Below are 24814 nucleotides of genomic sequence, written 5' to 3' on the forward strand. Positions count from 1 at the left end.
ATCCATTCATTCCTAGCATACATTTGTAAAATGTTCTTGATTTGCTGTATTTTCTAGGCATAAAATTTGTCTTCCCAGCCACAATCCAACAAACATTCCAATTCTTTTTTTTAGCTATTTATAAATTTAACCATTTATGGAAATATTCTTTATGTTAATTATTTCAATGCTTTTCTAGGACAACATTTAGATCAATGCTATAATAGGCTACGAAATGTTGGCACGGGAAATATCAATGCAACAGAGTTGATTAAAATTGACCATTCCTCCTTCAATAGAAGCAGAAATAATCTAAGAGTGGATCATTGTATTAAGGATTGTATTTCTAATCATTCACTGAGCTTTAGTTTTTTTCTAATATCTCTCATAACTTTAATGGTGTCATTTATGCGTCATATTTTTTTTTACAAACAGCATGCAGTCCTAATGCTTAAAAGGAGAAAGGCTTTGATGACCTTATCGTGGGGCAAGTGGGATATGACACCCATCACCCCACACTAATCGAAGTTGTTAAGTTAGTAAACCATAAAACTAGCATAAAATGCTTTGGAAAGTTGCAAAATTATTTGCGCAATGTGAGATTGTGCAAATGTTTAGCAAGTTTGGGCATTTTGTGTGGAACTGGGGAGGAGCAGGCATACAGGGCACGGCTATGCTCATCCATCAGATTCAGCAAAATTGCTGGCATTACTTACCATAGATAAGCTACTTTAGTCTCTGAGAAACTGAGCCAAGTTCATTAAGTCATGAGTGATTCTTAATGAATTCGATGAAAAGTACTCCAGCAAGCTCTTCAATAAGTCTGGCATGCGCAACACCAGTCTTAATGAAACAGCCCCTATGTGTACTGATTAGCATCAGATTACCACTGATCTGATATTGAGGACCTATACTAAGGATAGGTCATCAATATCTTTATAGATATTGAGGTCTATCAATATCTTGATAGATATCAATATCTAGCAGGCTGCCACGAAAGGTGGCGAGTTCTCCTTCAATGGAAGTCTTCAAACAGAGGCTGGACAGACATCTGTCTGAAATGGTTTAGTGAATCCTGCATTGAGCAGGGGTTGGACATGATGACCCTTGAGGTCCCTTCCAAGTCTAAGGGCCCCATCACACATAGCGACTCACCAGCGATCCCGACAATGATATGAACTTGTCAGGATTGCTGGTGTGTTGCTACATGATCGCTGGTGAGCTGCCAAACAGGCAGATCTCAGCAGCGATCAGGACAGCGGCACGCGGGTAACAAGCGACGCACGTCGCTTAGTTACCCGCAGTGTACGTTAAGATACCAGCGCGCTGGTGCAGGGAGCTGGTAACCAAGGTAAACATCGGGTTTCTAAGCGCCACGCAGTACTTAGAAAACCAATGTTTACCTTGGTTACCAGCTCCCTGCACCAGCGCGCTGGTATCTAGCATACACATCGGGTTTCTAAGCGCCGCTTAGAAACCCGATGTTTACCTTGGTTTCCAGCTCCAGCTCGCTGATCGCTGGTTTCCCGCCTGCCACACGCAGCAATGCGTTCTGGCCAGCAGGAGACCAATGATCAAAAAAATGTCCAGGCCATTCGAGTACGATCAGTGATACCCGGCAGGGGGGCCGGTCGCTGATACGTGTCACACAGCGATCTAGCTGGTGAAATCGCCGTTGCGTCACAAAACTTGTAACTCAGCAGCGATCTCGCTAGCGAGATCGCTGTGTGTGACGGGGGCTTAACATTCTATGATTCTATCTTAGCCTCTGGCAACCCCTTTATGTTGATGCATCTGAGATCCCATTCCAAATTAGTTATTTGGCCAATTCAATTAGTTGTGTATTGCCAATATAACAATCTCATAGGCATGAACAATATGGAACATTTTGTTGGATGCAGCTATTGTTATTTACTGTGCTGAAGGGAATCTTCTCAGTCCTTAAGTTTTTTCTAATATCAACAATTGAGAGGAGCAAGTTTTATGCCATAGAATTCAAGCACTAAGAAAACACTAACAAATAATTGCTAGGGATGTGTGGTGAGAATATTAGATGTTAATGCCACTTTAAGGGAAGGAACCAAGGAGGGAGGCAAAGTACAATGGTAGCAGGAGGAGGGAGAAGGGTTAGTGTAGGAAGTGATTTTAGTTAAGAACTTGCAAATGTGAGAAACATACAAAAGTCTGGAAAATAAAAAACACAGCACAGAAATAAAACATACACTGGAGTTGTAACAATCTCAATTGCTCCCATTTGTTTGGAGGAGAAGAAAAGAACAGCGAGTTCATTTACCTGCTAAAGGCAGGAAGACAAGCAAGCTGTCAGCAGCGAGCATTGAGCATGCTGAACATGTATGTATTTTTAACTTGCGTGGAAATTTATTCTGTTTGCACAACAACTCCAGAGTATATTTAGCTAATTAAGCAGTGGTGTACAAATGTCACATCCCGATGAGCCAAGCAATTTCAAGGGCCACCTAGCACATCCTTATCCTCCAGGTACCTGAGCTTGTGCATGTGTTGAACATATGGATGTGACATCATCAAACCACTAGTGTCATAGCAAACCAAGCAGCAAGTGAAGAATTAGTACACAGAAGGAATTTTACTGTCAGAATGGAAATGAAAGAACACCTACCAAAGAAATTACACTTAATAACACCACATAGCACTTTGCAAAACAAAAACTGAAAACAAAAAAACTGTAGTTGACAAAATCAAAATTGTCAGCAAAAGTGGTAAAAAAACACAACGAGAAATTAAAAACAAAACAAGCATTTAATTGGATTTTGTGTAGGGTGCGGTTACTCATTGTCTTCCCGTTTTATGTTGCCGATGTTTAATATTACTTCGGAATAATAAGTGCACAGACAGACAAGGAGTATTAAGCACACAAATGTGATAATGATCAAACACCCATGCGTAACCTCTGCCACCATTGTGTTTCATACTCTTTACATGATGGATGCTTTCAGCTTAGTCAATATATGTACAATATTGTCCATAGAAGTCCATCCCCTAATAAGTACAATAAAACACCCCCAAATGAATCATTAAAATCATGATGCAATATCGTGACCAAGAAAACAGATACATGTGCAAATGATTTCTCTCTTTTTTACGTAAACTTTTACCTACATGGTAGACAGTGACAAAAAAAATCAACAGATTCTTAGCATTGTCCCTGAATTGCTTTTGTATTTGCTGTGCAAGATTTCAGGTTCAGCACCTCATTCATTAATCATGTCTTACTGTAACACCCATGAGAAGCAGTGGAGCACAATGTGATATGTATTACTTGCTCTAATGATGGGAGAGAAGCATCATGATAATGTTAAAATTAGTCCTTTAGACGAGTCGGATGAGATAATGGGCTGGGACAGGGTGCCATTTCTTCACGAATAGGTCAGAAATCATAAAGCGGATCTGTTCCAAATTTTCTACTCTTTCACAGAAGACGATTGAATTTCTCAGTGTCTAAGACATTCCACTTTTCTTCATGGGTTAATAATCAGAGGGCACTACTTTAATCAGAAAAAAACTGACATTAACCATTGTGTTCAGCTATGAAGTCTGTGGCTGGTATATCACCAGTTACGGGTCATTTCCTCTAGGTTACAGGTCAATAACTTTCATATTGCAGTCCATTCTCTTATGTAATAAAGAGGAGCACCAACCTTTTATCCTACCAAGTGCCCTTTGTGAGGTAATGGGTGTAGAAAATGGGTCACACATGAAGAATCCTCTTAACAAAATGTTCACAAGAGTAAAGAAATGGTTGTCATTATCTCCTTTGATAGGTTATAGAGAAGTGGGTGTATTAAATTAGTGTACAGTCACAAAACAATTTAGGTCTAATATTTGTTTAGTCTGGATCAAATGGCTTCCAGATTTCCAGTCTGACTAGATTGCATAGAGGTAGAGGTAAATTGAAAGGGATGGGAGCAGTAACATCTCGGTTATACAGTATTTTGACACCTACCATTGTTTGCACTCTGCCTTTGTTTTTCTTGTTGTTTTTAAAGAAAATATACAAGCAGCATATTTATAACCCCCAAAAATAGGGGCAATATTCCAAGGTCATATGGTAAGAAAATGGATTTTAAACAGCCCATGCAACGTTTGGGCTCCAAATAGTAGAGTGGAGAAAGGCTCTGCTATCTCAAGCCGAAACGTCATCGTATCGGCTGATTGAAATCGTATTATATATATACATATACACATATATTATAGATCAAAAACAGAATCAAAAGAAACATTCCAGAACAAAATAAACAATATATATACATATTGCATTCATGTATGTATCCCGCTTATTTCAGAACCACCTGATTTGTGCATCATATTGAACTAATCCAGCTGAAAGCATCCACACCATGTAAATCACCTCCCTCCCCAAGTCACTTCTCATTTCACAAAAAGGTTTTATTTTCCAAGGCCTTACCCTTTTTGTCCCGGTGATTATGGAAAGAGTCTGCCATGTGGGGGTCTGTGTTCTCAGATGAGTCATAGGTGTCCTTCCAGTCCATGACAGTACCCCTATCGAAACTCTCGTGCCCTCTTGAGTGGGAGGTTGTACTGGGATCTAAGGAATTTGAGCGTTCAATTTCATCAGACACAGTTAGCAATAGATTTTCTCATAAGTGTATGATTGATTGATGCTTTAGAACAATTCCTACATGAAACAGACACATTTTCATTATTCTGTTGTAGTTTTATGAAGAGATCTATAAAACCTTCCATTATTACTACAGGGTAATAGTTTCCACACAAAGCTTTATGATGTTATTTCCAGGAGTAGCTTTTATTACTCATATACTGTACATGGCAAGTATGTGTTGTACGGTTAAAAACGAGATAATACCGTACAATATAAGAGAATGATCACAAATAATAATACCAGTTACTAAATGAATTGTCCTTATCTGTCAGGCTATTAAACATACTGACAACCAATATGGTGGTCACTGCAGCTTCCAACTATACCATTCGGAAAGATTAAACATGCACCAGGATTGTTACATTATGGGAAATACAATTATTAACTATGGCAGATAAGTAGGGAGAGAAGAGAGGATTTGTTCCCTTTAATTATTTATTTTGGAGGTATTTTCATTCTTATTCCTGAGGTTTCATTTCCAATTTTAATTCCAAGAATCATATTTTGTAGTGGTCTTATATCACCCCTATTGGTTGCTTTGTTTTCAAAAGTATGATCATTAAGGTTTCTACAAGGATTGCTATTATTTTAAGTATTGTTAATCTGGGATGAATAATGCCTTTAGTATCCATGAAACATCAACAGTCTGGCCATATTTATGATTTAAATCATCATGTATCATTAATTAGATCTTAGGCATGAAAAGAAAAGTGTTCTGGGCTGTAAATATTTCATGTTTTTATAGCTGCTTGTGAAATATGAATGTTCAACGTAAACATTTGTACATTGCATTCTATTGATACTTTTGCTAGTTGGATGTAGAATGTTAAATTTGACAATGTAATATCATACAGTAAATTTGCCAATGAGCCTAACATGTGTGATGAAAAGACTTACAAAAGTTTATTTGTGAGGATTAAGAATTGCCTAAAGGGCCTGTCACGCTAAGCGATATCGCTAGCAATATCGCTATAACTTGTGACGTTATAGCGATATTGCTAGTGATATCGCTGTGTCTGACACTTACCTCCGACCGCTCCCCCGCTGGTTATCGCTGATCGCGCGAGAACGTCCAGGACCGTTTCTCGTCGTCAGCTTCCTGTGGCGCTTCCTGTGGAGAGACGAGCGACGAGCGTGGAGCCGGGCGAGAGGACGCAGGATCGCCTGGTGTGACAGGTAAGTAGCGACCCCCATCCCCAGTGATGTCGCTAGTGAGATCTGCCTGTGTGGCAGCTCACTTGCGACCACTTAGCGATGCACCAGCGATCCTGACCGTGTCATATCGCTGGTCGGGATCGCTGGTGCATCGCTAGGTGTGACAGTACCTTAATGCTCCAAAAGCTGGCCAGACAAATACAATAACTGATGGTCTAACACAAAAGCTGTTGTCAGCTACAGTACCCTTTCTGAAATTCTCCATACACATGACCTCTTGGCTTAGCTGAGTGTTCATGTGTCTTCAAAGGGAAGAGTAGCAAAAATTGCCAATTGGCTCTGGCATCACCTAGGTTCCCATACAGATGTATATGGGGCCTTTAGCCTTGGGTGGGAAATTCTGTATAGAACCTACAATTATTTGCTTAAACTATATGGGGCATTAGTGAAAAGTATGGAAGAAGGTTATCTATGTTTTGATCTGTAACAGATCATTTTTTATGGATGTTTAGTTGTTTAAAGGAGAAATCCAGCTGAAAATATCCTTCTGCAGGTTTCTGTCAAAAGACAAAATGGAAACTGTGACCTCAAAGCATCTATTTCCAGACTGAACATGTTGCAACCCTCTTTAAAGACTAGGTCCTCAAAATGTTCTACATCTGTCTTAGGTATGCGCCATCTCCTAGTGGATACTTGCATAATTTGTACAGCACAATATGCAATCACAGGCAGTGGGGTTAATTAGGGTTTTTTAATGGGTTATTATCTCAGACACGTTGTCAAACGCTACTATAAAGCACTGTAAGCACTGTAAGCGGTCCTTTATTTAGATGGATTCTCAAGTCCTAGCTCACAATCTCCAACTGCCAATGTTGTCTGTAGACTCCAATACCTATAGCATGTGAAAAGAACTGTGGGATTAAAGGGAACCTGTTAGCCAATGCATTCTGCCCAAACCGTGGGCAGGATACATCAGCTCCTGGCTGTGCGATCACAGTCCTGTATATTTTACTATGAAAAGCTGCGGCATTTCAGAGACAAACATACTTTTAATTGCTGCTGGGGACCACGCTATTAACTAGTTGTACAGGCGGATCCCCACCTGCTTCTCCCCACCTGCTGACACTGACTGACAACCTTCTGCCGATATAATCAAGAATGTAGAGGTTTTTTACTGTCAGCGCCGGGGATCCACTTGTATTACAAGTCAATAAATGGTTTGGTCTCCAGCAGTGATTAAAATTATGTTTTTTGCTGACTAAAGCTAGTTTCACACTAGTGTATGGCAGAGCTGCGGAGGGATGTGGACTTCCTCCATGAAGCTCTGCCCACTGCCGCACCTCCTCCATTCAGCTCCGCCTACGTCGGCATGCGGCCTGCATACCCTATCTTTAGCATTGGGTATGCAGGCCATGCTGATGTATGTGGATGCCTCCGCATGCCTCGTTTTGACGGTGCAGCAACAGCAACAAAATGCAACATGTTGCGTTCGGCGCAGATCGCCACACCATCAAAACGACGCATGCGGAGGCATCCGCATACATCGGCATGGCCTGCGTACCCAATGCTAAATATAGGGTACGCATGTCGTATACCGACGTAGGAGGAGCTGAACAGAGGTGGTGCGGCAGTGGGCGGAGCTTGACGGAGGAAGTCAAACTATCCTTATACGGCCCACTTTTTGGGCAGCATGTATCAGCTGACAGGTTCCCGTTAATGTCTGTGAAACGTTACATACATTGTGAGTCATTTTCATGTAGCATTGTCGTGATTACATCCTGATGCAGCTTGCCATAGGTTGTTTTTTATGCAGTACTGCCCAATATGTATTTTTGTGTAAAAGTGCCTAGACAATTCTTATTCTGTCTCACATTTGTAATGGTATAACTACCATTTGGAAACATGTTTTACATATTATAAGGGCTGCAAAGTGAAGACCACCCTAAAGTGCACATCTACAGGAGCATCAACATCCAGTGGTGAATGGGCTCAATAGTAAGTCTCTGGGTCCATACAGAATTGGTTAGAGAGAGTTGCTTATGAACCAATATTTCTACAATTAAGATACATTTTTTAGACCAGTGTTTTGAGTTACTGGTGGGTGTTTCAGGATCTAGACTCCCGCTGATCAGTAGCACATTGCAACCATTATGATATATAATATGTGTTTCCAAGTGATAGTCAACTTTTAAATAACCAGTTTTCCTGTAAATATCATTTGATATTTAGTCTAAATGGTTTCAGTGGTTTAACTGGTTTCGTCAATTAATTTACATCAATTGAAAATTACAAGTTTTCAACCTGATTGTCCTTAAGACATATGTGTTTTTACTATCTTCATTCTGTTCATTATAGTATTTGAACAGAATAAAATGGAGTGTGCCATGTACATCTTTCTTGGCAAAACAGTTTAACATAAATGAATAAATCCATGTATTGAGCAAACAGCGCTGCTTGTGTTTGCTTGGACTATTGTGCTTTCAGACATCTGTCAGTAATGTTCCTTGTAGAGTCAATAAAGTAGAAATCTTGCTACAAAGAAACAATACATATTTAGGACAAATGCTACACTGTTTGACCCACTTGTGGTGTAGTTTCTGCAGGTAACAAAGAGACACCCTTCCTTTTTAGCAACAAAAGGGTCTTTTTCCGGGAACTGAACGCAGAATAAACACTTCGGCTGGAATCTGAAAGACTATTGTGTTATGTACTGAGAAGAAAAACAATGGCACACAGCATGATACTGACAATGTGCATGGTCATTTAAGGAGAGAACACAAGAAAAGTAGCACCATCTTGTGCTCCTCTCTACCTTTGTTGTGAATTGTATAGAAACTAAAATGGGCTTTTGTCGTGAGCAGCAACGTTTATTAGTTACACGTCTCTTATTCTGAAATTTGATCATAAGATGACACTAAATGTGACGGAATAAAGAACAACTGCATCAAGAAAAGTCAAGATTCTCTGATTTCATGGGAATCATTTATGCTCCTTATGTTCTACTAACAAGGAACAGGAAGGGTTGTGCTTTAAATGAATCCTTTGATCTTCCATGTGCCTACACAGTCACCTTAGTTATCTTCTATTTGCTTGCACTAAGAGATGGATTTCATGGAAGTAATATATCCCCAGCTCTAATTTCCTTGAGTTAATAGTTAATATCAACCTTGTAATAAATCAATGCCATAAATGAAAGATTGGGCTATTATGATAATTACATGAAATCATAATCTTTATCATGATTAGATTGATCATCCGAATCTCATCCAGCCTTAACCTGTCTAGAGTGATTAGTCGCAGTACAGATATAATGAAATCATTTGAGATGGCGTACTTAAAGGGTACCACTAACTAAAAGATGTACTTACCGGATGTAACCCTATCTTGGAGCATCAGAGCTCTTCTCCAAGATTTTTCATTATCAAGGTTAAGAGATTGCATCTGATTAATGATAACATTGATGGAGCTGCTCATATCAAAAATCTGATTGTTTCTATAGAAAAATATGAGCTCGAGTCTAGTTGGAATAGGCAGTTCATTATTTCTCTATTGTGTCTTGTACTAGCAAAAGTAAATCTCTATCAAGGGGCAATATAATAGCAAATTTGGGTAACAATGCACAAAATTAAGACAAGGGAAACACCACCATGTAGAAGAACAGTGAAGGCTAGGTATGAGAATTACACTAGGCAAGTGTTCAGTAAAAAGTTGTAGGATGCTCAACATGCATGCACCTCATTATAGTGCTATTTTATTAATATAAATATGTTTGAGCTAGTAGTTTGATAATCTTAAAACATGGATAACCAAATGAACACATTACAGAAAAGGGGCACTTTATATAGTATCTGCTACCTACACTTTAAATTTGGAAATAAAGCAATGAGTATGCCCAATCTAGTAGCCCCTAACAAATTAGCTTTTGTAATTGGAAATGAGAATATAATGTATGCACTGTATATTTTACTCGACATCTCTCCAGCTGTAACACTACACAATCCAGTAAGCACTGTCAAATCATTATAATTGTGGCTTTCAAGACTCGTTGGAAAGTGTTTATCAACAAGAGCTTGAAAGACGCATCATTGATCAACAGTTGTTATGAAATGAGATTAGATCCTACATAAAAATTACTATTTTGCTCATTAAGATAACTGAATAGTTATGGAAAATCTCTTACATAAAATAAAATGCTAGTATATAATTTTAAACAATCTTGGGATTATTAAATTGGTTTACACTAGACTTGTTTTTTGTATTGTCTACACTAAAGGGGGTTTTACACTAAGCGATATCGCTAGCAATATCGCTAAAACGTCACCGGTTTTGTGACGTTATAGCGATATTGCTAGCGATATCGCTATGTGTGATACTTACCAGCGACCGGCTCCCCCGCTGTCCATCGCTGATCGCGCGAGAATGTCCGGCTCCATTTCTCGTCGGGCGCTTCCTGCTGGGCTTCCTGCTGTGACGACGAGCGACGCTGGACGCGGGCGGGAGGACGCAGGATCGCTGTGTGTGAATGGTAAGTATCGTGCGCTGCGTCGCTGCTGCATCGCTGTGAGATCTTTCTGTATGAAAGCTCACTAGCGATCATTTAGCGATGCACCAGCGATCCTGACCGGGTCGGATCGCTGGTTGGATCGCTGGTGCATCGCTAAATGTAAAAGGGCCTTAAGACTTCAAGTGTAGCAATTCTATCATTCAAAGTGATCAACCTCATCATCCAACACAGCATAGAAAAACATGATTGGTATAGTGTAATTGTCATATAAAAGTTTTAATATATGACAGGTGCTGCACGTTGCTGCTGATTAGTGGGGACCTGGGTTCTGAGACTCCCTGCGATCAGTCAAAATATCACTCTGAAGTGCACAGATCCTGTATGAGTTGCCTGCACAGAGCGGTCTATAGGATCAACAGAAAGTCAATAGGCAGCTTTGTGAAAGTGAATGTACAGGGGCATTGATTTAGTATTCAGATTTACTATTCCTGTATGTGCAAGCTCATACAGGAGTGGTGGGATTCAGAGTGATGATATGACTTCAGGACCCAGACCACCACTGAACAGCAGCACTTGTTATAGGTAATTACTTTTATATAATGACAATTACACTTTAAAGAGGTTATCTTGGTAAACGCATTATTGGCATATTGCTAGACTATACCATTAATGTCCGATTGATACGAGTCTCACCACTGTCACTGCACCATATCACCTTGATTCAGGTAGGCTTTGCTCAGTTTTCTATTAGTGAAATATTACATTACAACACATCTGTATTTTGTAGGCAGCGACATATAAATTCATATTTTTCTAAAACATCAATGCTTTTAAAATCCGATGACACTACTGGACTAGACACAAGAACTTGGGAAACATCAACTACTTTAGGAACACTACCGCAGCGCTAAGGCTATGCACTACATGTTATGTAATAGTAACTAAAGAAATCTAGTTAGTTAAAAAGAAGGCAGGATTAGTAGTGCGGAGGAGGAATGGAAATATTTGGTTATAAAGATGGTCCAAGTCACCAAAATTGCCTCTTCTGGATATAAAATCTAAAAGGGACTGTCCTCTACTTCGAAAAACCCTTCTTAAACTAAATATTTGGCTCCAATAAAATAATAAAGCCTATACGGCACTCTCCATTCCTGCTACGCTGGCACTCGCTCTACCCGGGACTATGAGCTGGTGTTGCGACACGTGATGCCAGTGCCCAATCAGTGCCGGCTGCACTGTCTCCGCCTTTGGACAAACTGAACATGAAGAGTAAGCCAGTGCTGTAGCTGTTCCTGGGCTTCCTCTCCAAGTTGTTTGTCTGAAGGCGGGGACAAGGATGCCAGCGCTGATTGGGCACTGGCATTAAGTGTCACAACACCGCATTACAGCCCCCAGGGAGAGCGAGTGCTGACACCACTGCAATGGCGCCGACACAGGAGGTGAGTGTAGCCTTTATTATTTTATTGGGGCTGAACATTTAATTTAATTTAAGAAGGTGTTGTCCTAGTAGTGGACAACCCCTTTAAGCTGTCCATTAACTTCCAAATGCACAATGAGCAGACTGCTATTACTTATGACTCTCTCATACTCATGTAAAGCTCAGTAGCTTAGCCGAGCGTGCAAGTGTTTTGAATTGGGAGTAAGTAAAACTTCAGCACCTTAAGATTTGAGCATGTTTAAACTCCACTGCCCGTTCCTTTTCTTTATTGACATCTAATGTGTGGCCTCCTATACAAGACTTGAATACAGAATAGTCTGTATTAATATTGGTCTAACCAATGTTCTCTGGCAGAGAAAGGGAAAAGAAAGCCTAGATTTTTATCCTCAGCCTATAAGAAATATAATTTAGCAACTCAAACCACATTGCATTTAATTAGAGACTTTAACAACTTTGTCTTCACTTGACAAAATATACCCATCACAAACAATAGAGAGCTGTCTGAGAAGTACTGAAAGTTCTGTATAAATTTAGATATGTCATTTATCCACCTACATGTACAATGGGAAGAAATATCATTTTTATTGTTAATTTGTATGAAAATACTGTCAGGAAAGCAATTTGGAAGGTCATTAACCAGGCATTATCAGATTAAGGGAGCGGAATATATTATTAATGTAATATCAATTTATTAATTTTGTCTGTGGCAATGGATATCAGACTTCCACAACCGTTCCTATTCTCCTTTAATAGAAATATTTTTCCTCTGCTTGCAATGTTTCAAGTTTCATATCTTATATCCCCTTATCAGTGAAATACAAGACTTCAACTGGGAGAAGTAAATATTAATACTCTTGCCACATTGCATTAATAGCTTAGGAGGTGCAAATGAAATTTCAACCTTAAAAAATCTTTGCAGGAGAAACACTCCGATTCTAATCTATTTTCTAATTATTGAAACATTTTTTTCTTAGCCGCGCATTTACAATTTATCACTATTTTAATTTGATAGTTTTGTAGTCTGTAATTTTTAAAAAAAAAAAAAATACGCCATACGAATAAAGAAAAAAACTTGAAAAAAACTGGATTTTTAATAAACTTGCTTTTTCGTAAATGGCAATTTTGGTTAACTCCATACGACTGACATGTATAAAAGGTCTACAATAGACTAATACCACTATTACTAAAGCTGCTTTACAAATGGTTTACAAAACATGTATAAACTGACCATACACTGTGTAAAATTTTTCCTGATCTGGAGGTGCAGTAGAAAACTCTATGGAAAAATAGTTAAAGTACAAACTTAAAAATCGTGCAATGGCAAACAATATTTTAACATACCGTACATCATTAGTAGAAAAAAATCATAAACCAATTTTTCAATGCGCAAAATATTTTTTCTTACCATTTAATGCCACAAAAGAATCTGGAAGAGAAACAAAGAAAGAATATGTTACTTCTCCTTCCTCTATATAATGTATGGTCCATGAAATCTAACACTTTCGTCCACCTATTACTTCTGTGAGTTTTACCACATCAGCTCAACACTGTAAATGCCCTCTCCATTTCCCCTTCTGCAAACATTGAGGTTCCTTTTCATGTCAGAGTCACAATGATAGAATTCTTTCAGCTCGTTAATGCAAAGTGTCTTTGCTATTATTGTTGCAGGTAATGTTGACTCTGGGAATTTAGAAGGCTTATTTCACCCAAAGTAAACACAGGGTTGATTCTTTGCTTACTTTGGCAGTCGCCTAGTCCGTTGGTATTGCCATGCTCTACATCTTGCTCAAATGGCACTCTGTGAAGGGAGAAGAAAAACATAGGATTAGGAACCCCTAGTACACAGGCTACATGCAGCTGGTGTGGAAACATCAAAGCTTCATATGCACAGTTTGAAAAAAAAAAGTCAAAAAGTGCAAAAATAAAACAGAAAAAAAGAAAATGCATAAAGAAGACATGGTGACCTTGACTACAACCCATTAAAAGCAAATGTAAGTCAAACTCCAGGCTACTGTGACATCTGTTCTATTTTTTCAAGTACAAATTCATCTTAGCTTGATGTCATGTAATGAAAGCCTTTTTATGGATTTTTCAACCTATCATTTTAGCAAATTTTAGCCTCAAAAGTAAATATAGAATAACTCCATTTAAAGTTAAATTTCTACAAGAATGATGTCCAGTGGTGAGTTCATGTATAATTGAGAGTCTATAACCCCACTTACTTAAAATTACTGCTTGAATTTGCCGACGCACCTCTATAAAGGCCGGTCTTGTATGGTTTTTCAAATTATTTTGAATGCGCCCAAACACACTGGATTAAAGTTTGTTGTTGGTTAAATGATCAATTAAAGAAAAATCGTAATGCAGACACAGCCATAATAGTCAATATTACCCCTATTTTTCAGTTTGGTTTTATGTAGTTTTAGTTTGGTTTTATATACTTATCAACCTAACATTTTACAAGGTCTTATATTTGGCCTGGACCCAATACTTCACAGGTCTGGTAATTAAAGATTACAGGCTTCTATAAATATCACTGCTGGATAATTTATAGAGCAAATAATTATGTTTCTACTCTGTGTAGGTAACATAGTCATAGTAATCCAACTGGGACCAGAGGTTCAAATTTGGTTAATGACAACATCTTCATAGAGTTTGCATTTCCCCTGCTTGTGTGGGTACATTCCAGATACTCTTTTTTTCCTACTACTCTCTAATATATAAATGTCCAGAATGAGTTGGTGATCCTGTAGCAAACTTTGGCAGTCCTGCTTGGGAGGCATCTTTTGAATAGAGATGAAGAATTTGATGGGGTTACGCTATGTGTAATAAACATATTAAAGTTTGAGAGATACTTAATATTTGTCTAATTTCTTTAGAGTGCTTATGTGATATATAACCTAGTATTATCAGGTGAGACCGAAACATTCCTAAGACAAGTCAATTCTTAATTTCATTGGTTGTCAATCTTAAAGCGATGAAATTAATAAGGCTTGGGCATTATGCAAAAAAGCTATGGTAGTTAGGACAGAACAGCATGTGTCACCCAAACAACTCCTTACACAATAATCATATTGTGTCTATGCAGTAGGCTTCATCCTGTCAACTGTGGCTTGGAATGCTGCTCAGATGTCCATGTATTTTTAGAAAGTTACTCCATACGTTAGTCAGATGTCAGCTCTCAACCCAGAAGCGTTTGCTTCTAATTCTGCTTTGTTAATGAAAACAATATGGAAATGACTTACTGTGGGTAAAGTGACTTCTTATTTTTGTTTCTAATAAACAAACTCTACTTGTACGTAAGAAATAGTCTCGTTGGATGGAGGTTATGGCTTACGACAATAATGACTATCCAAATAAACCAAACCCAAAATAATGATTTACCCCTGGAAGTCATTAAGCTTTCAGTGGTTTGTGAAGTAATAGGCTGCAGTTATTATGAATATTCACATCTGTTTTTTATTTGCAATCTTCTTGCCATTCTTTCTTACCTCTAACACAGCAGACTTTCCACGTCCTTGCCGCGGATAGCGCTTGAAAAGGCTATTGTACCAACAGTATTATATAAATGTATTTCTACAATCTCTGCAAGGGCCACATTGGTAATGACAAGAACAACATTAATTCCCAATGGAATAATTGATCGTGATCACACAGATGTTGAAAATATGCCTGCCAAAGACTGTGACCCATAGTGATCACGGTCAATGGTCAGCTATGCTAAGCAGGCCCCAGAGGATCCAGGCTTTTGGAAATTTTGAGAATGCGTGTGGCCAAATGAATCAATCACATCATTCTCTTGAGGATACATCTTAAATGCAGCAATATAGGGGAGGTATTGAAGTATCTCCAAAAACAATCAGACCCTCTACTGTGCACCAAACTAAATAAAATCCTTTACTGTAAATCTCGCATTGAGTACAACAAATTCTCTGTGATGATCTGCAAAAACAAGTTCTAATGTTTTTTTTTGCTTTAAATTTCAAATTGTATATTCCACTGTAACTGAGGATAATATATGGTGTCTCCAAGAAGTTTCTTGAAATGAAAAGTCCTGTTATTTTTTTCTTTTTCTTTTTTTATAATTACTGCTAGCTGGAATGGAGGCACCTGCTTGCCAAGGACAACTTTGTCTTGTTACAGAACTAGCACTGTTAAAATTCTTAGGCTAATTCTTATTTTGCAGAATGGAAACATTGTCTTTGTGTCAGGCGGCCAGTACGGTACGTTATGCATTCTGTTTTTTAATTTTTATCTTAATTACAAATGTTTCACACTAGTCAGACCTCCAATACAAAGTCAATTGCTTATCCAATTAAAACATTTACTGACAATCTCCAGAATAGCTATATCTTGCGATTTGTGTCAACTTACTTAGCACCAGGTGACAGCTGTGAACATGTTCCCGCATCTCGCAACCAAACACAGTATGGGTCTCTGGAAGCAATACAAGTCCTAGACATAAGGGAAAGAGAGCACAGAGTGAGGAGTTCATCTCGTTTAACCCGTGATAAAAAGAGCATTCTGTGCAATCAGGAATGAACATCAAAACGCTAGCCGTGTAAAATCTGGAAACACGCAACAAGCACATACTTTTTACACTTCATATGACGTTCACATCTTGAAAGCGGTACCCAGATCACACAGGTGGAAAATGCAACATATAGAGCATTGTTATGCTTGTCAAGCTGCATCCCAATAATCTTCTTGTCCTCCGTTCCTTCGTAGTTACACCTTTGTAAAGAAATAAGATGAATTGTGCTAGATTTTTGTACTGTATATTTGCATAACTATTGGAAATGAACATGAATTGATTCTGTATCTTTACAAGTAGATACAAATTAAAATATGTTTTCATCTGGTTTAGCCCGAGTTTACAACATGTTGGAAAACTGTCTTGTGGTGGTTCAATCCTTCCCTTTTTTACCATAGGACGGATCAAATTTATAGTTGAGCTTTTAAGTGGGTTTCTCCACTAAATACATTACATAATATTGATAGCAAATGCCTTAATTATAAGATCAGGTATCCCATGACTTTTGATCTACCTTCAAAGGCAGCAACTACAGCCACGTAAAAGATAGAATGAAGTGATGCCCAATGTGGTTTAATCAGTTTGAAAATGGAAGTTACAAGATCAGCTGAACAATAGGTAGGAAGATAAGAGAATTAGTCTGCGCTGCTGTGCAATATTGATAAATTCCAGAAAAAGCAGTAAAGGGCCCGTTACACTAAGCGATATCGCTAGCAATATCGCTATAACGTCACTAGTTTTGTGATGTTGCAGCGATATTGCTAGTGATATCGTTACATGTGATACTTACCTCCGACCGGCTCCCCCGCTGCTTATCGCTGATTGCGCGAGAACGTCCTGGACCATTTCTCGTCAGGTGCTTCCTGCTGGGCTTCCTGTGGTGCCGACGAGCAACGCGTGGATGTGGGCGGGAGGAAGTCAGGATCGTCGCCTCTGACAGGTAAGTAGTGACCCCCGACCCCTGCTATGTCGCTGGTGAGATCTGCCTGTGTGGCAGCTCACTAGCGACCACTTAGCGATGCACCAGCGATCAATATCGTTGTCGGGATCGCTGGTGCATCGCTAAGTGTAACGGTACCCTTAGGGATTAGGTAACACGGATTATTCTCAACACGTTTTGAAGTTCACCTTTGAAACGCGTTGAGAATAAACCGCATGATGCAATCCCTTACTATGTCCTCCAGAATTCTTCAATCTAGCACAGCAGGGCAGACTAATGTGCTTATCCTCCTACCAATTGTTCTACACTGCGTGATCTCCAGACCTGAAGGTAATGCAGCACCTATCATACTTAGATTCCTCAGTTGTAGGTTACACAATCCCTTAAAGGGGAGCAATTCTTATACCTCTCACCTAGACATTTCTCCACCAAATTAGTTCCTATTGCACATTCTGTCTCCCCCTCTTCCTACAAAATCAGCTGAGTCAGCTTGCTTAACGAAGTGGTGACTAAAGGGACATTAACAATGCAAGCTAATCGTTTCTCTTGCCATATAAACAGGCTGCTGATCATCTGAGAAACAAGTAAAATGCTTGCTCAATGGATGAAATGATCTTTTGGGCAGCATTGCAGATCATCATTCTCAGCAGTGCATTATGCAGTGTAAACAGGACTCCAGCTGCTGAGAACTTTGGCATCCTATGTGCACAAAGCAATTTAGTATATATCGCTCAGTGCAAATCGTTGGCTTTGGTCTGCCTGTGTAAACAAGCATGAAAATGACCGAAAAGTTCAACTATTTGCCTAGAAACCAGTAATTGTGCCTTTATTTAATTCCTTAATTAATATTTAAGGGTTGGAATTATCCGCCAGTTTCATTTATCAAAGACTTTACCAATAGGTAGAAACAATGACATCTATTGTTCTGGATATACTAGTTTAGAATGCTGTTTATATTTCAGAAATACAAAGCTATTTTATGGCATCAGACATGATGCAATTGGTTTAACAATATGACATCTCTTCCATGGTCTGGTTTAGCTTGGTTAAAGGATATTCTGTATGACTCCTCCCACACATGCACTATACATGTATTCTCAAAAGGAAAAAGGGAGTAAACTACTACCAGATGCCTCTGGATACAGAGTATCTCCTTATGAATAAATAGGATCAGGCATGTTGAAATTCAACATGTCTGATCCTTTTTTACTCAACGCCTGTTGTTAGGAGAGTTAATATACCCCCATACACAATAAATGGTTGGCTGTCCTGTCGAAATTGGCTCAGCTAATATAAATCTAATACATATGGCCAACATCAAAGTACAATAAGTAACCTTACATACATACTAAGAAAATTGCATACTTTTCAACATTATACACATTCATCTCTTCCAAAAAGAGACTGTCACTAAGGAAGCCACTGTATCCGGTCCTTGCCAAGAATTTGAGCACAACGCCTCTCTCCGATCCCAGAAACACCACTGTGTGATTGTGGTATGGGCCCGCAGCAGTGTCAACTGCAATTTTTGTTAAGCGATACCTGAACAAATTGAAAAAAAAATGTTTTTTCAATTATTAAATGATTTAACGTACTATTTTTGCACTAGAGAAATATTGACGGTAACTTGGGTAACATAATTGGGAGTTCTGATTAATGACAATAACTCCTAAATAGCAACAAGAACTGGACTTTTAACCATTTTTCCTGCAAACAAAAGTGTCTGGGTTAAAAAAAAAAAAAGGTTAAGCTAAAGTAAAACTATTTGGACAAACTGTATTTTCAAACCGATGTTTCTACAACCCAGCCATGGTGTTTTTGTGCAGCTGTTTCATGAGTCTTAGAGGATTTATATAAAACAGTGAATTAATTAAAATAATCTGTAAATCTCATCAAGAGACAGAGCGTAATGGCACAAAAAGTAAATTGGCCAATATGCTGGTGTGATATTGAAGGTTTCCCCCCCCCACTATCAAATCTCATGAGGCAATCTAATAACGAAGGACCTCCTGATCTCTATCTTCACTGACATCTGGTTTTAGCACAGCTGAAATGACATTTCATATCTTGAAAGCAGCCCTGGGACGTTTGTGGCATCTGCCCTGAGTTCTCATCACTTTGTGCTGGAGAAATGCCAAAAACAGCAGATATGTTTACAGACCTTCAAAGTACCTGATACGCATTTCCTAACATCATCACATGCACTATCCACTACTAGACATGGGAAACGGCTTACCTAACCATGGTCCGCAGAAACAATGGCTTGTTTACTATAGAGGGCACGGCCTCGTCCATAAGGGGATGAGTTTTAATGAAATTAAGAGTGTCGTCTGGCAGGTCATTGGATGTGGCATATCTTTCTACTGTTACTGATCCAGCACAGCAGCCGGGCCTGGAGACGGAAATGGAAAATATGGAAATGACACGAAGCACATAATAAAGTATCGTACAAATGTTGGTTTCCGCAGTTCAACCTCAATATAAGTTGTTTACCGCACAAAGCAAATTGCACGATATCCAAAAGGAGCAGGAAGATTCCACAAACAAGGCTACAATTAAATCCTCTGGTTTCAGGAAGCAATTACTCATTTGGGGTAACGTGTACTAATGTGGTCAAATACCGACAGATCGCTCGTTATCATATATTATACAATCATATTTGAGTTTTAATAGGATAAAATGTCAATAGCGAAGTCTTTATTGTTTCATTTTATGTTTAAAAGTAAACATTTTCACTGCCTTATGTAGAATAATTGTTGCATAATGTCAACTTTGATGACATATTCTGCATTTGATATTTATTATATAGCTTTCTTTGGTTAAAGACCGAATACCCTGATGAGAAGAAACTATGTTTAATGACTTTCTTTTATCCCAATTATTTCAGACTTTAGGACATAAAGTGTAAAGTGAAACATTTTAAAGTATGTAAAACACTGTAAAGTAAACATAAATGTATTTATTTCAGAAAACTGCACCAGAAACGATTCACTTACATATAACTTTTAGGAGTGTTTCTAAGGGTGAATTTACACTGGTCGCTGCTCGGTTCGCAAAAATCGCCCAGGGTAAATGGCTAACAATCATCCAATGAATGAGTACCACTCATTCATTGGGTGAAATGATTTTTAAGCTTGATAAAAAAAAATCATCATTCTTGGCAGAATATCATCCTGTATAAATAGGACATGTGCTGCCGAGAACATTTACAGTTTATCCGGAAAGAACAATCTATTATCAGTCTACTATATCACCGATCGTTCTTTGCAAATTGTGAGTGTCATTGGCCTGTCTAAGCAAGTTATTAAAAGACCGCTGATTGTCTTCAATAGAACCAATCACAGTTGTTGATGGCCAATACAATTCCCGACCATCAGACGCTTTCTGGATCTGTCCACAGATTTTACGATTAAAACTATATAGACCACTAAGTAGATACCTTAGACTTGATAAGGATGTTAATTTACTTTGAAAATCCACATTAGAATGGTTGTATAACCTTTTATGAAATCTAACTAAATCTCCGCCCACCTATCCTGACTGATCAGCATGACGGTGTTGCTGAGATCTCTCACTGCTCAGTATAAGCTGCAGCTGTCAAACTGATTGGGGGAACTGAATACATTTTGATTCGTGAGAATTTTCACTTAAAAGTGGACTCATTTCAATATCATGACGATATCAGTGTGTGTATATATATATATATTATACAGATATATAATATTATATACACTGTTATATTATTATCCATTGCCAGCTGAGGTCAATTATAAAGCCAATCTGACATGGAATTTCAAAGTGAATATACTGTACTTTTATTGTGTATTGTGATATCTTGTGACAGATCTGCTGTCAAAAGGTTGTCCACATTAGACAACAACAAGACAGGAAAGCTTTTTCCCACCACACTTGGCCATTGGCTATATTTGGCAACTAATCCCGATTTTCCCGTTCAACTCATGAATGAGCTGAGTGCTCTGGTCTAGAAGCTGCTCATTGCAGCGGAGGTCTATCTAATTTTCTATATAAGACATACACAAACATGTCATAAAGCAACATCATAAGCTACAAATGTGTCCACCGTTACCTTTCCATAAATTTGGTTAGGGACCACAATTTTTCATTACACAAATTCCACACATTACTGTGTCCTACTAGCAAAATCAAAAACAGGCTGCAATTCACATCACAACTACAGGGTTGCCACATATAGCATCAACCTCTCCCGACAAGGTGTCATGTATTTTTTTCTTAAAAAGCTGGCCACCTTCTGCCTCTCATCTCAAGAAGAAACATAAGGAAGGACAAATCTGAACTTTCTATATTACCACTGTAGATCATATAAATTAAGGAATATAAAGGTTTTACCTGGGCTTTGGAACACGTTCATCTGGTACAGGGGTCCATGTGGAATCTGGTGATTTTTGCTCCTTAAATCTCCCAGTAAACACGCTGGCAATGTCAGCCATGTCGTAAGCACAAACGGCAGATCCAGGGATGCTGCAATGTGACATTTTCCAGTATTTATTACTCATTCCATAGCTATGCATACAATTTGTGCCTGAAACACATGCCGCATAGAAGCCTTACTGTCATTGGAAGCTTAGCTATGAACTCCTGACCCTTAGCTATTGACAACTGAGGGCAATCCCATGCAAAACAGACAAATGTAGCGCCAGTCGAGTTCCTGTTAGCAGTCTTTTCCTCAATGGCGTCTAAAAAAAGACCTAATTACTGGGATCTTAAAAAGAAAGAAATCGCCTGAGAAACCGTCTCTACCATGAGGTTTGCACAGCAGGTAATGGGCTGCTAGAATTATGGCCTATTATTTTGAAGTATTGGCCTGTAGACATTGTCAACACATTTCTAGTGTTAATTCACAAAAAATCTGACTGTGCCACGGAGACTAATCTAGGTCTGCAGTGAATGCTGCCTAATACTAAAGCATCCAATTAAGACTTGATCAAAATTACATCATTTGGCATTCGTGTTTCCCAAGATTTCCATTGAAGAAAAAAAATAAGCCAGATTACTATCTTTTTTTCTGGAAGGAAGGACTTTGAATGGCTCTTAAGTTGTATTTGGCACCACAGGCTGAATCAACAGTTAGAAGAATACAGACCCCATCAACAACTTAAAATTAGCGGCTATTATCCTACCACAGGGCATAATGTGTCTCCTGCCTCTACAACATTCAGTTCGTTGCTGCTTTTAAGCACAAGTTGTCTGTTTTTATGAATTTGAGACCAAGTCATAGTGTTAATGAAAAAAAAAAGAATTTTAAAAGAAAAACTTATGTATTTATTCTTAATGGTACCCTCCAGACCAATGAAGGGAAACATGACAAGTCCCCAAGGTCTTTCCACCTACCAACATTTATATATTTCTTGCCAAATTCTCTGTCTAACCAACCCGTTATACTGTTTGACATGTAAAGATGCGTTAAAAAAAGTCTTATTTCACCCTGTTTTTCATATGCTAATATCCCTTTGACAAGTTGATGGGGCATTTGTTTCCCCAGACTAGTCATCCCACTAAACAGGTTATCACACCCCTTTGAGCGTGGTAAGATTATTTGCAAGAGGTGGCATTATTGCCAGCATTCTGCAAAACTCTTTAGCGTCTCTGAAGTCAGTTGTACGCTTCCCAACTTCACATGACCGGAAGCAGAGAAAAACCTGACCTTCGCCTATTGATGTCAGGCATCTTGTTCGCTTCAGGACACGCGCAGTACGCCTCTGAAGCCGGAAAGCGTGCCACAGCTTCAGAAGCGCAATAACGTGGGTAAAGAAAGTCGTGTGTGTGTGTGGTGTGTGAAAGTTAGCGATGGTGTAGCCTCTTGCAAATAATGTTATCAAGCCCACAGGGTCCTAATAACAAGCTGAATATTTGACTAGTTGGGGGAAACAAGCAATATTTGAATATTCAAAGTGAAATTAGCATATGAAAAGTGATGTGTGAAAATAATAAAACAAATAATAATATATTATTTAATATATATTTTGTTTTGTCTTTATGGAAGAAAAAGCCATAGTAAAATATTGACTCACCAAGCTATTTTTTTTTCCCTTTTAAGAAGGAAAGGTAGTGGCTCTGGCTCCAAAAAAAACGGCAGCCCATTCAAAACACTAGTTTATTATTTTATAGGCATTTTTAATTATGTGGATTTAGAGAGAAGCACGTAAAAGAAGGCTTAGATCTCACTGGCATAAATCTCTTTTTTAAACCATGAATCTTAGAAAACACACTCAATTATGGTAGAAAAATTCACAACGGAAGCTTATAGAAGAGCTTAAAACAGCAGGCATTACCTGTTATACGGCGTGGAGAATGTAGCAAGCACAACATCACGGCCATTAATATGGATCACATCAGTAACAGCTTGCAGTATGTTAAAGTAGAAATGGGAATCACCAGGAACGGAGCAATTCAATCGAGCTTTAAGAAATGAAGTCCACTGTTTCTCGAGCACCCTTTGAGAGCCTCCCATGTCATTCTTACAGACCTGGGCAACTCTCGGAAACACCACCTACAGAGCAAAACAATATTTCAGCAACAGTGTCAGAAAATGCCAGTACGTGTAATAGGATACAATAGCAATATAATCCTCGGGAGAAAAAAATATAGCCACCAAAGGGAAAACTCAGTACTGGAACCATGTGTTGTAAAAGATAAGAATGTGCCGTTTAAAGCATTGCAATAAATCCCCGAAAAGATCAGATGTCTGCAATATATAAATTAATTTCTAGGAAGACTGCTTAGCTTTCCATTTCCACAGACAAAAGCACATTCTGCTTGTACAGAACAGATTACTCAGAAAGCCGGATGCTCCCGCAAATCTCTACTCTCTAGAATGTTTAGAAGATCTTCAGCGACTATTTTTTCCATAACCCCCAACAAATCTTACTCTCGTACAATGCCGCCTCTGCCGTCTCCTTCTGTTGTAATAAGTGGAGAGTCTCAATGACATTTCAATCACTGGAGCCACCCGAATTCTATCTTGTTTTGGCTTAATTAAAGATTATGTGGAATTAGCATTTGCACTTATGAGTTTAGAAGCTTGTTTTACTAATCTATTCAAGCGTTACATATTCCCTACGATATGTGTCAGATGATCTATACTAATGTGCAGTGGGAGCTGTCTTCACGCCTTAGGGATGTTTCACACTTCAGTTTTTTTGTGTCAGTTAAAATCCGCCAAAATGGCGGAAAGCGGATCCGTCGCTAACTGAAGTGAACGGATGCCACCGGACCATTTTTTTGACGGATCCGATGAATGAAGAATTTTAAAGGAACCGCAGCCCGGGAAGGAGAGAGAGAGAGAGAGAGAATTTTTTCTGTCCGCCAGAAATGATTTCAGGGTTAAATTTCCGGCTGACTTCATTCCTCCGGGCATGCGCACTATAAAATGCGGATCCTGCAGCAAAAAAAAACGTTGCATGGTCCGTCCAGGCATGTCGGTGGACTCAAAAAAAATTGACGGATCCGTAAAAAAACGGATCCAACGGATGGCCATCCGTCAAGATCCGCCGGTAATGCAAATCAATGGGGAAAAAAACGGATCCGCCAAAAAAATGGCGGATCCGTTTTTTTTGCAAAACGGC

The 24814-nt window shown here is 38.7% G+C and overlaps 1 protein-coding gene across 6 annotated transcripts in view; it reads right to left on the reverse strand.

The window, feature by feature from the left end:
• The window catches only part of SEMA6A (semaphorin 6A), a 322215-nt gene that overhangs the window by 134149 nt on the left and 163252 nt on the right, over positions 1-24814 (reverse strand). For 2 of the 6 annotated variants that reach the window (XM_073553966.1, XM_073553963.1), the window contains exons 10-19: positions 23522-23739; positions 21579-21710; positions 19447-19602; positions 18576-18752; positions 16330-16470; positions 16111-16191; positions 13476-13534; positions 13142-13162; positions 12965-13012; positions 4424-4564 (exon numbers count right to left, since the gene is read on the reverse strand). In XM_073553966.1, coding sequence (XP_073410067.1) covers positions 4424-4564; positions 12965-13012; positions 13142-13162; positions 13476-13534; positions 16111-16191; positions 16330-16470; positions 18576-18752; positions 19447-19602; positions 21579-21710; positions 23522-23739 — 1174 coding nt within the window. The remainder of the gene's footprint in view (positions 1-4423; positions 4565-12964; positions 13013-13141; positions 13163-13475; positions 13535-16110; positions 16192-16329; positions 16471-18575; positions 18753-19446; positions 19603-21578; positions 21711-23521; positions 23740-24814) is intronic. The other 4 variants (XM_073553967.1, XM_073553964.1, XM_073553999.1 and 1 more) reach the window with 2 other exon arrangements.

Source organism: Dendrobates tinctorius, unplaced genomic scaffold, assembly GCF_039654945.1.
Source record: "Dendrobates tinctorius isolate UK_male_01 unplaced genomic scaffold, ASM3965494v1 ptg000003l, whole genome shotgun sequence".
Classification (NCBI taxonomy): domain Eukaryota; kingdom Metazoa; phylum Chordata; class Amphibia; order Anura; family Dendrobatidae; genus Dendrobates; species Dendrobates tinctorius.